At 40.4% G+C, this 12,854-nt stretch overlaps 1 protein-coding gene across 2 annotated transcripts in view; it reads left to right on the forward strand.

Moving 5' to 3' along the window:
• LOC146383140 (actin nucleation-promoting factor WASL-like) overlaps positions 1 to 9,028 on the forward strand; it is a 31,386-nt gene extending 22,358 nt beyond the window's left edge. For both annotated transcript variants that reach the window (XM_084934316.1, XM_084934318.1), the window contains 5 exons: positions 942 to 984; positions 3,813 to 3,966; positions 6,172 to 6,773; positions 7,580 to 7,688; positions 7,984 to 9,028. In XM_084934316.1, the coding sequence (XP_084790442.1) occupies positions 942 to 984; positions 3,813 to 3,966; positions 6,172 to 6,773; positions 7,580 to 7,688; positions 7,984 to 8,045 (970 nt within the window). In that variant the 3' untranslated portion in view covers positions 8,046 to 9,028. The remainder of the gene's footprint in view (positions 1 to 941; positions 985 to 3,812; positions 3,967 to 6,171; positions 6,774 to 7,579; positions 7,689 to 7,983) is intronic.
• Positions 9,029 to 12,854: the final 3,826 nt, after the last annotated feature.

Raw genomic sequence — 12,854 nt, forward strand, 5'->3', positions numbered from 1 at the left:
CCTTTCAAAATAAACTGAATGACGTGAAAGAGTATGCAGAGTGTTTATGGATGAGAAGCAAAAAAGAGCCGTCAGGTGCTAGAAAATAAACCTTAGACTCAAACGTTAGAACAGGCTTTTCCCCGCAGCACGCCTTGTAATAAATACTTACAAAGAAAACGGCGGCCGTTACAACTTATGTCTAAAAATGTATCGATTCATCCATTGGTTAAAACACTCGACTCCAGCTACAGGACACCCAGCTGGAAACACTTCCCGCAAGTCGAGCTGCCGGAGAGTCACAGAATTTACAGAAAATGTTAAATTTTTGTGATTTATATCGTTATCGGGACGATAGATGTCTTATATCGGGATATGAGATTTTGGTCATATCGCACAGCCCTACTCCAGAGTGGGAAGACTACTATTCCCAGCTGCAGGTAATCATGATAGAGTTGTAGCTCACCCAGCCAAAAGATTTTCTGTGAAAGCAGCTGAATCAAGGTCACCATAACAGTGACCAGTGGATTGTGTCAGGTTACATTTCACCGCGTGTTATACTTGTATAACTATGCATGTGACGAATAAAGAATCTTGAATCTTGAATCAAGCTTGCTGATTGGAAAACACAAGATTAGAAAGGCTGGTGTTAGCTGGTAGGCAGAGACTGAACAGCAGAAAAGCAAAAGTCTGCTTTACACACCCTAAAACTTGAAACACAATGACAAATGATAAAGTTTTTGGACTGTGGTGTCTGTACAGTCTGATCTAGCAATGATAGGCTCCTTTGTGGCAACAGTGAACATGTTACATTAACGTCTGAGAGCCTTCAATGGCCACATTATCAGAGTGCAGTGTGTGCATTCACTGTGTATCATGTGCACATGCTAAACAGCTGATGTTCTTCTGTGTACTTACATACGCGTGTTTACATGATCTCACTACACATCTGTCTTCTTCAGGCACATTGGTCATGTGGGCTGGGATCCAAACACAGGTTTTGATGTGAGTACCCCCTTTATATATACACACACACACAAGCAAACACAGACACAGAAGCACAGTAGTGACTTGTGTGGTGGCTGCTTGATGAAATCGCACAAATTTGGCTCTTGTTGCTTCCTGCTCTGCATCTGAGAACCTGCACAGAAGGAATTTGCAGATTTTCTGTCAGCTCAGAAAAAAATCTGTAGGTTACATCTTTGTAACGCTGACTCTGTGGGCAATAATGTAGCTGTCACGCTGTCTTCCGCTTTCCTTGTACTGGCAATATTTACTGTGTGTTACTGGATCATTTATGATACATTACTATATGACTTGCAATTAATTAAAACGTACTTGTTTAAAGCTTTATGAGTCTACTTTACAGACCCAAAATGTATAAGGATGATGGATTCAGACTTTGATTAAAGTTACTTATTGTCCCAACAAGATCAGGATACATTATTAGAAATGGCTCAACCTTCCAAAATTATACAGAAATATCTAAAATGTAGTTGACCAACATGTAGATCGCTCTCTAAAGGCTTCTGGCATTGTTGCTGTAAGAGAGCCATCATGTGTCAGTAAAGTCTGATAATAGACAAAATTATACAAAGTTCCACTGAGCAACATTAAAGTATTTTTTTCTGTAAATCACATTAAGCATTTTTATCCAAAATTATTAACAAGTAAAGACTGTTTCTGTTGTTTTCACATTCAGTTGTTATCAGAAGCTTGCATACACTCAACATGGGCGTGAATGTTTTGGTAATTTTGGGCTTTTAATGGTTTCTTTGAAGTGTTTTTCCAAGTTGGAATGAATGTACAGCATATAACTTTAATGATTTAAAAAAAGATGCAGATGTTGGAGTTTATTTTGGGTTTTCTCTAATCCAGACCTGTGTCAGTTATCTTCTCTCCAGCTGATCATATCATATGAGTTACAGAAATCACATTTTGTCTAAAGATTTCTGAAGAAATAGACCAATGTGTTAAAAATGGCTCACAGCAGTTGTACTGCACATCAGGCTGTGCACAGGAAATGAATCGTACTAACAAAAAACTCAGTTGCTGCTAAAACATCTATTTTAGTAGCATCCTTTAAACAAAACCTGTAAGGTTAGTATAATCTTTAAAGCTTCAATAAATGTTTCTAATGCACAGAAGCATAAGAAAAATAAAATACCTGATTGGATACCAGGAATCAGGGTACAGCCAGTGTGCATTTCCTGCTGCTCACCACAAGGTGTCACACGGCACTTTGAGCGTCAGTCTGAGCTCCTGCACTGCGGACAAATTAAACACTCATCAGACCTAGAACATGAGGAAGTCTATTATTAGTTTAAAAAAAACAATCCAACATAAACAAGGAGCTGTTTAGCTTTTAAAACCAGATTTATTCAGTTAAAGGGTCTTCGCTTTAAAATATAAAGCACTTTGAGGCCACTGCTGGTGTGATTCAGCTCTATATAAATAAGACTAAATTGAAACTGAATTGAAGATCTTCAGCAGGAGTTAATATTTCCATAGACAAACAGTGACAGTAAGTAACATACCAGGTTCAAGCCTTAGCCCGGATACATCTTTGTCTGCAGGCAACTGCAGACTCGAACAGCAAACTTACCTGTTCTTCCATATTTACTTCAGTCCTTTGTTTTGTTTTTTTGTTTGTTTGTTTTTGTCTGCACAGCATAAAAAAAATCAAAAGAGGAAACTGTAAAAGTATTGACAAAAAGATGTGAATTAAACTGCAAGCATTATGACATTCACAAAACAAGCATCGTGTTTACTTTTCTGGACCAATGTCAGTCATCTTCAGTGAAGACACTGAAATCTGTCACATACATCCACACAGAAACCAAAGAACACACTTTACAGCCCAGCAGAGTTTATATTTTAAATGTCGTGTAGTATCACCTGTTATTTCTCCACTACATTGTATGAAAAAGATGACACCTGTGGCAGCCACCTAGTGTTTTGGTGTTCAGGGTATTTATTTTTAGTTCATATCGTTTTATATCTCTGTGACTATCTCACAAACAAATTAATACGTCCACTCCAACTGTGTGGAAGCTTTAGGTAGTTATATTTAGGGCAATATCCCACAGTGACAGCTACAAATAAGCTAAAAAGATGTGATCCTTTGGTAGATTTCAAATAAAATGAAAGGTAAGCTGATGTAGTAAATATTCTTTTATTGGATTAGAAAATTGTACACTATAGTTTTCTTTAGATTTTAAATATATCGGAGCATTAAACAGGCGGATGTGTTTTTGGGTATGAGGGTCCAACAGGAGAGAGATGATACAGAAACATGACATCCTTATAAAGTTCACACTTTAAGTTTATGAATGTGCAACTTTTCACAGTTCTCATTCTCTAGTTACTTGCTGGATGAAAACATAATTTTGACGTATAAACACATGGACATACTTCATATAGAGAGGGAAAAGGGGGAAATAGGACATAAACTCCTGCACAAATGCTGGGCTTTATAGCAATGATGACGGGCTCAGGTTGTGTGATATGAGCAGGACAGAAACACCACAGAAGGGGAAGAATGACAAAGTTGATTCTGATTGATAAGACTTTCATTTACCTTGTATCTGGGTTTACATGTTATTGATATACAGACATATCTACTGTCTCTTTCTGCTGCCATCAGACATTAAAAAGCATTAGATGAAGTTTACGTCACTGTTACCAACGACCATATTAACGGCCACCCAAGTATTTTTGTTTTTCTGTGGCTAAAGTCATATTTGAGTTGCTGGCCTGGTTTTTGCACCATAAGGTCCTTCATAAGGTCCTCCCCAGCGTAAAGCGTATTTTAAAATATACTTTGTCAACAGCTGAATAACCTGGACCCTGAACTGAAGAACCTGTTCGACATGTGCGGCATCTCTGAGGCTCAGCTGAAGGACAGAGAAACGTCCAAGGTCATCTACGACTTCATCGAGAAGAAGGGAGGGGTGGAGGCAGTCAAGAACGAGCTGAGAAGACAGGGTGAGCGCACACACACACACACACACACACACACACACACACACACACACACACACACACACCTACCTGTGAACTGAACTGATAATTACAAATTGTTGAACAGCATAAAAAAGAGTTTTAAATTCCCATTTTTTGTATTTCACAGAGAAACAGAAATTGTTGAACTAGAAATAGAAATGTCTTTCTTCAAAAATGTACTGTGAACACAGAAATGATACAGTATATTAATTTAATTTTTTTAATTAGAATAAAATGCTTATTTTTTTATTGTGTTGTTTACCGCTTCCAAAACACATAGCTCGTTTTGGGGATATTTCATCATTAAAAATAAATAAATAAATAACTGAATAAATGCCAGGTTAAAGTGAAATGCTTCATAAAAATCCAGTTGATTCTCTCTGGTCAGTGTATGAAGTCAGAGATCTGATATTTTTTAACTTTTATAAATTCACATGTTGCAGTTCTTCTCACGGTTTTATCTTGAGCTGCCACCTGCTTCCTTCTCCTTTTTTCCCATCACACAGCAAATATGAGCAGATCAAGTGCTTTTCTGAGTCTGAATTGTTATTTTGTGAAACGTACTCAGATTCTTCTGTCCTGACTGTTTTAATCATGTTACCATGGACTAGTTAGAAAAGAGGAAAGAGGTGTTTGAATTTAGGACAGTGCCAGCGTATGTGTTGGTGTAAATTGAACCCCTCTTTAATTACCTGTTATATTCTAATAATGCGAGTCGTTCCCTCATTTATCTTTAATGTTTTATAAGAATTTTATTTTTTTTAGTGTTGCAGACTTATACTGGTTAGTTTATAAAATGACTTGTTTGAGAGAGTAGCCTGTAGTATGAAGATAGTTTAGCATGCACATGATATATTTTACTCATGTGGCTTCAAATATTTCAGGTATCTACAGTCACATGAAGGTGGTTTGAATTTAATAAGACAATCTGTGGTTACTTAATCTAGTTAACTTAGGAAAAGTTGGTGTAATCAGCATTATACCACTGAGAAACATCGACAGGGATAAGACTCTAAGCTCTCAAATATCATTTTACTTGGTGCATTTCAGGGAAAGATAAAGACTTCAGACGGTCTCTAAAGTTTCCAGGGATTTAGAGGTTTTTAGGTTCTTCCTAAAAAAAATTCCAGTGAGCTGATTGGTCAATAGATGGTGATTTCTTAAAAGTTTATCTCTCGTGTCAAACACAACCTGCTCTGCAGCAGACTGGGCCTGCAGCATAATTGTTGCAGTGTGGTAAGAACTGACCCACCTTAGACCCTTAGGCTACATTCAGACTGCAGGTCTTAATGCTCAATTCCGATTTTTTTTGATCAAATCCGATTTTATTGTCTGCTTGTTCACACTACAAATAAAATGTGACAGCAAACGCGCTCCAGTGTGAACCCTCCAAGCGGCCCACGCGCAAAAGAAGACATCACACACAACGCGCCGTTTAGACCCAGACCCAACAGTATTGTTTGCCTGATGGCCGTTAATATAAAGACTTGTTTCGAACTTTACGTTTCCCAATTTTGCTTTAAGTTATAAAGTTATTTTGTTATTTACAAATGGCCTAATAATTATCCTTATTGCTGTTTTAGAGGAGCGGTGCTTCAAAGGATAGTTGCAGATTTCTGTCAGAATCTGCAGATTATACAGTACAAATAAAATGTTCACGTTTCTCCAACGTTGTCTTCCCAACAGTTTCTCTGACATCTACACTGGATGGCCAGGAAGCGTTCACAATGTCTCCGGCACTGATAGTTGGCGTCTGTCTTGTGTCAGTGACGTAAAAGACGGATTTAACCGTCTAAGACGGACATGACCATTCAAACAGCAGTCGCTTTCTAAAACATCAGATATGTATCGGATTCAGTACCACATACGAAAGTGACCCAGATCGGATTTGAAAATATCGCATTTGTGCCGTTCACACTGTCATACCATGATCGGACATGGGTCGCATAGGGTCAAAAAAGTCAGATTTTATGCGCTTTCGCCTGCAGTGTGAACGTAGCCTTAGTTACTTTGGGGCTTAGTTACTTTGGGGCTTAGTTACTTTGGGGCTTAGTTACTTTGGGGCTTAGTTACTTTTCTCAGCTCCAGATCCAGATGTTTCCCCAGATCACAGTGCTGCAGCAGAGTGGAGCAAAACTGCACAAGAGTTAAACGTAGGATGTTTCTTGTTGTGTTCTACTTCTACAGCACCCCCTCCACCACCTTCTCGAGGCGGCCCTCCGCCTCCTCCCCCGCCGCCCCACAGCTTGGCTCCACCCCCACCTCCACCTTCCAGAGGAGGCCGAGGAGCCCCTCCTCCCCCTCCTCCATCCAGGGCCCCGGCCTTAGCCCCGCCTCCACCACCTCCCTCCAGACCGGGAACTCTGGGTGCCCCACCTCCCCCACCTCCTCCCACCAGGGGAAGTCACCAGCCGCCTCCTCCATCCCACCACCACCACCATTCTCCCCCTCCTCCTCCCCTTCCTTTACATGCCTCTGTTACTCCCCAACCTCCACCCCCTCCACCTCTCCCAGTGGCACAGCATTCTGTGGTGAGCAGCACTCCTGCACTGCCACCTCCCCCTCCTCCTCCCCCACCTGGCCCACCTCCTCCTCCAGAGCCAGATAGCGTAGGTGGGGGTGGAGACTCGCCTCATTCACCAAGTCCAAGTGGGAAGTCGGTGCTGTTGGAGCAGATTAGAGGAGGAACCCAGCTGAAGAAGGTGGAGCAAAACAACAGAGTGCCAACTTCCAGTACTGGACGAGATGCCCTGCTGGACCAGATCCGACAGGGAATCCAGCTCAAGACTGTGAGTCAGTCCCTTTGATCACTACAATAATACATAATAAATACTTGAGGCTTTATTTGCACATATGAAGACAGTATTTTTTTGTTTTGTTTTGTTTCGTTTCATTTCGTTTCGTTTCGTTCTGGGGTTGTTTTTTTTTTGTGAAAACCCACATTGTAGTTCCTGGTAGATTCTTCACAAGCTACTTGGAAATTTTACTACTTATTAGCCAGCTAACCACAGTCTCAGATAAGCCCACCAAAATTACCAGTAGAATGTTTTGTTTTTGTTTTTGTTGTTTGCTGCTTAAATCAGCCTGTCCACTGTCTACTCCAAAACTAAGCTTTTCCTATATTCAGCCCTTTTTAGACAAATCTTTTATGGCAGGGTAAACGTATCTATGCATTTCATACAGTCACTCAGTCTGCCTTTAAGTCAGACTTAAAAATTAATGTAATCAAGATCCTTTGTGGAAAAAGATGTATTCAGAGATCTGATGTTTCCCCATTTGTTTTATCTACCTACTCTTTTTCCACCTCACCCCCAAAAGCTTCTGCTACTACTGGCAAAAGGTGGCAGTGAAGAAACCTAGTAGACTACCAACCATGAGAAGAGATGCATTTTAAGACAATACATTTTTAATCTACCTTTTCATATGAGCAGTTTTCCATTATAAATGTCTAAATGCCATAAGATTCATTTAAAGTTAAAACGTTCTTAAAACAATAATGTGAAGAACAAACTCTGAACCACAACTTTCCTCTGGATTGTGTTACAATGCTACAATGTTGCAATTCTTTTTATGTATTCTGTTTGTCTGTTCCCAGGTGTCGGATCATCCAGAGTCTGGCCCTCCAACACCAGCTCCAACCACAGGCATTGTTGGTGCTCTCATGGAAGTGATGCAGAAGAGGAGCAAAGCCATCCATTCCTCAGGTAGCAGCCTAAAAATGTTCCTTTTTCTGTCAGTCGATTTTCTCCATGGACCTTTCAACCTGTTGTTCATTGTTTATTCTTTAAGTTTTTCTTCTGTTGTTGAAATCAGAAAAATTACCAGTATTTCAGTTTAGTTTTCTCATCAAACATGTAATCAAGTACTTATCACTGCCCCACCTCTTACCACTGGTCATCTGTAAAGTCTGTTCACTCGTTTATTTCCTGTTTAGATTTTGATTGACTGAGCCAATATGAAAACTCTCCGCCTTCTTCATCTTAATGTTTCTTTTCTCAGATGAAGATGATGATGATGACGAAGATGAGGATTTTGAGGACGACGATGAGTGGGATGACTAATCAGCACACACACACACACACATACAGTTTCTCCTAAAAACCTAGTATCTGACTGACTAAAAATGTAAATGTTGTATGAACTTGCTGTATATTTATTTTTGCCTTATTTCCTCTCTTTTTAAAAAAAAAAAAAGAAAAAGATTATTATAAATAATCTGTGCAAGACCCGATCCGTTAAATCTGGTCCGTTTGCCACACATCCTCACAACTCCACATGTCATTTCCCTCATGTCATTAGAAGCACTTAAATCCAGCATCAGCACAATGTGGAGACAGCACCAGCTACATTTCACTTTCGCTAATAGGTAAATAGAGAACACTCAACTTTGAGGAGTCTAAATCTGTGTGTGCTCCTTGAGAAATATTTGTGTGCGTTTTCATGTCTTCATTCCTTGAAAATTAAAAGGGAGACCAAATGGGCATGATCATCTTTGTGTTTGATAGCAGTTGGTTTAGTATTAGAGAACACTATTAGTTTCTTTTCATACTTTCAAGTTCCCTGCGAAATTTTGGTTGCTTCTTCTTTTTTTCCCTTTCCTTTGATTCATCTGTTGCACCATGTCCTCGACTTCCATGATAGTTTTTGTTTTATGTTTTATGTTTTTTGTTGTTTTTTTTGGGGGGGGGCAGGATATCAAGCAAGACATTGGGGTCCTTTAAAAGACTAAAAGTTGCTACTTCTGACATGACTGGTAAGTTAGGTTTTTGTTTGTTTTTTTCATTGGATCTAGTTCTTTTTTTGCCATTCTTGTGACATTCCCTGCAGCATGTGGGTTTGCACTGCCTGTGATCCTGCATCTGTAAACATTGTAGGAAAATTACTTGTTTTAATTTTTTTTTTTTATTGCCCTCCGGTGAGGCTTAATGCTGCATTTAGAAGCTACTGACGTCGACCAAGTGAAAAGGGAGCGAGACAGGCAGTGGTGGTGCACAGTCAATAAGAATACTAAATTGTATACCTAAATAAATGTTATTTACAGAGAGGCGTTTGTCTTCTATTCTTTGTCTGAATGGTTTACAGCAGAAATTCACTGAGATTTGTCACATGGGATGTATGTGGAGTTGGTTTCAGGGAAGAGGCTTAAAATGACTAGCCAGTAAACACATGTGCCCAAAATATTTGCATAAACACACCTCTCCGCAGTTCCCTCACACGGACTCGTACCTACACGTACATCTAAAAATAAAATATCTATGTATTGATGGTATATACTGACCCCTCCTTTAACCATACATTCTTCACTTCACTTTCGGATCACTCTGACACCACCATTATAATAGGGGGAGACTACAACCTGGGTTTTAATCCAGGAATTCATAGAAATTAGTCAAAGGAACTGGGAGTCTACAGATATTCTTAAACAATACATGAATGATTTTGGTCTTTGTGATGCTGTGTGTTCACATCACCCCACTCTCAGGGACCAGTGCACCACTCACATTCTTCCCGAGATTACTTTTTAGTTAGCAGCTCCATTATGAGGGATATTACAGGCAGATTCGTTCTATCAATATTGGTGATTGTGCAGCAATGTCTTATCTCTGTGACACAAAGAAGATGCATCACCAATTAGGAACTGGAGATTTAATACATCATTACTTAAAGAACAAGATTTCATTCATTATTTCAAAAACCAGTGGGAAATGTATTGAAAGATTAATTACCCTAAAATACTTAAAGTACTCCTTAAACTAGGTTGCAAAGCCCTTGCCAGAAGATTAGAAAAAGTCACTTCATTCATAATAGGTTTTATCAACACTCAGCCAATAAAACATGCACGCTAATAAATGTAAGAGATTATTACTTCATCAACACATAACTGTTTCTATACAGGAAACGTGACTACAGAGCCTATATATGTAGAAAAACTACATTTGACATTGGAAAGATGTCCACAATAACCACATTTGGATCATAAATAGCCCGTACATGGAGGTCCTATGAATGTCTACACTAGAAGTTCAATAGATGCTGAAAAAAGACCTCGCCTGGCGTTGCAAAACAACCCTTTCACTGGACCAAAACTGTAAATCCAAAGATAACTTAACCCTCATAATGTCCTCTCGATTGCCATACACCTGTTGTCCTCACATCACTCCGACATCACTTTGCGCAGTGGGTACTCTGTCAACTGAAGTAAATCAACAGTTCTGCCTTGTTGTAAGTTGTAAATCTCAGATCACTGCCACCACTCCACAACACTCAGGTAACATTAGATATTTAGGTATAAATTTTTGCACCGGGCTCTCAGAGTCCTTTACTGAATACAGTAGAAGATAATTTCACAAGTTGGAAAACCTTATCTTTATCACTCATTGGAAGAATTCTTACAATTAAAATGGTGGTTCATGAACTACACCACCACAGTCAGGTGTCACTATGGATGATGACACTATCCAAGTAGGTGGCAGCATATGCTTGAGGGTCTGGAAAATGGCTTGGGCTATGAACAAGCCACACGGAAGTGTGACGAATTGGTACCAATCATACAGAGTGGAGAATGCCGTTTTTTCTTCTCGTGCCCTTGTTCATTTTGTGGTAGTCCACACAGAACTGTATGGACCCATCTTTCTTCACCACAATAACTCTGGGGCTACACCACGTGCTGTTAGACTTCTATTACTTCCAATTTCTGCATCTCAGCTAATTCCCTCTGAATAAATTGTCTTTTATGTTCAGGTTGCCTGTAGGGCTGTGAACGTGTCATTACACTGGGACGCGCTACAAAATGTCGCTCTATGAGGTTGGTGTGACTGGGTAGGGGAGAGAACACATCTGCAAAACGCTGTTGCAATTCAGCAACATCTTTTCTTTGGTTCTGTATGAGATGGTCATCATAATGAAGGGAGGCAGGAATGGTGGAATTTGGCACCGCCAGACCTTATTCCACCTCTTTCCTTCTCCAAGCTCACCAGGGAAGCAGTTTCAGCCTTTGTCCATGCTCTTAGGAGGTTAAGGTGCAATTCCTGGGCTTGGAGAAGGTTCTCCCTTGATAATCTTCACAATGTGTGTACCTTTTCTCTCAGGTCCAGAAAGTACAAAATTTCTCTTTTATCTGGGCTTGGACCTCCCTCCCAGTTTCCTTTAGTTAGGTCCTACACCCCCTGTGGCTTCCTGCTGAACAGTAACTCAAAGAGAGAGAATCCCATGGAGGCATGGGGCATCTCCCTGCTGCAAACAACATAGGTCTAACCAGTGACCATTGTGCTCATCCTCGTGAATGAACTTACGAATCATGGATTTTAAAGTCTTATTTAGCCGCTCCACCAACCTGTCAGTCTGAGGGTTGGTGAAACAGATCTAATGCCCAATAATTCACATAGTTCTTTTAATGTGTGAGACATGAACGCCGTGCCCTTGTCAGTGAGTATCTCCTTCAGAATACCAACTAAAGAGAAAACCTGAAACAGTGCCTGCGCAAGACTTTTTGCAGAAATGTTGCACAGCAGCCCTTCTTTGCGATATTGTGTTGCATCCTTTAGAACTAATAAAAAGCGAGTGAAGTGCCCGATGAGGTCCGTGCCAATGCACTAAAATTGGACCTCTATTAAAGGTAACAGGTGGCTGGCTGGTTCACCAGGCAGCAACAGAAGCAGCTGCAGCAGTCATTTCCCTTTGGGCCACTGGCACGTCTCTGCAATGGCCTGAAAAACCTCCAGGAAGGCCAGTGGTTGTCCCCTTCATCTCTTAGAGTGTCACTGTGGGTTCCAGGAGGGGCAGCGGTGGTGCCCAGGAGGTGCCAGAACGAGCAAAACAGATTGCCCAAAACTTTGGTGTAGCACTCAGCCTGGTTCTGCTACCGTTCTAGCTGTTGTTGGTGCACTGCCTTCTGTTCCATATGCATGGCGGTAACTCAACCACGATCTTGGCGCATTTGCTGGCTACGCCAGTTGCTGGTCCATTGGCATCACTGTGGAAGTAAGACCCGTCACACTCAGCACTGTACTATGAGTGACGATTTATTTATAGTGCTTTATATACAATGACAGAGGTGTAGCTTTTCAGCTTCTGTTGGCTAAGTTTGCCCTCTTCTTGTCCTCTGTCTGCTCCCACTCCTCTCTTCTGGGTCCCGGCATGCTACTCAAATAGTGGCGACATGATGAAATTAATGAGAGACAGCTGTGACCTCCAGCCTTCTGTAGCACTGCCCCCTGAACCCACTGTTACACCCCGTCCCTTCAGCTGAGACACAAACCATACCCCACCACACCTACTATTGCCTGGTTTGAGTCACTAGAGTCAAACATCTTGAAATCTTTATGGAAAAGTAAACCATCACAAATAAGTTTAAAAAATATACAAAATACAAAGCCCAATGTTGGTCTAAATTAAGCTTGTTAGACAGCCCATGGCTGAAACTAGAACAACTCTGTGGAAAAGTGAAAATCTCTTATCTGCCTTTCATGAGCTCCAGTGTTAAGCATCATAGCTGTTTTAAAAGCCATAAGAAAGAGTGCAGGAATTTCTATTTTTTGATAAAAAAAAAAAAACAACAACAACAACAAACAAAACAAAAGTAAAAGTAAAAATTTAAAAGCAGTAAAAGTAAGACTGACATTGTGTCTCTGTCAATGATGCTGCATCTCCAGCAGACAACAGCAAAATAGATGAAACTCACTACCACAGACTGGTAGAAGATCTCTAACATCTTGCTGCACACATTAATGGATCTGAGCTTCCTTAGAAAGTACAGTGTGCTCATCCCCTTCTTATACACAGCATCACTTATGGTCCTCCAGTCCAGTCCGTCATTCAGGTGAATACCCAAATACCTGTATCTGTCTACTGTTTCCACCCTAGTTGTATTG

This window comes from Perissodus microlepis, chromosome 7, assembly GCF_051167445.1.
Source record: "Perissodus microlepis isolate ML-2025 ecotype Zambia chromosome 7, ASM5116744v1, whole genome shotgun sequence".
In the NCBI taxonomy this organism is placed as follows: Eukaryota; Metazoa; Chordata; class Actinopteri; order Cichliformes; family Cichlidae; genus Perissodus; species Perissodus microlepis.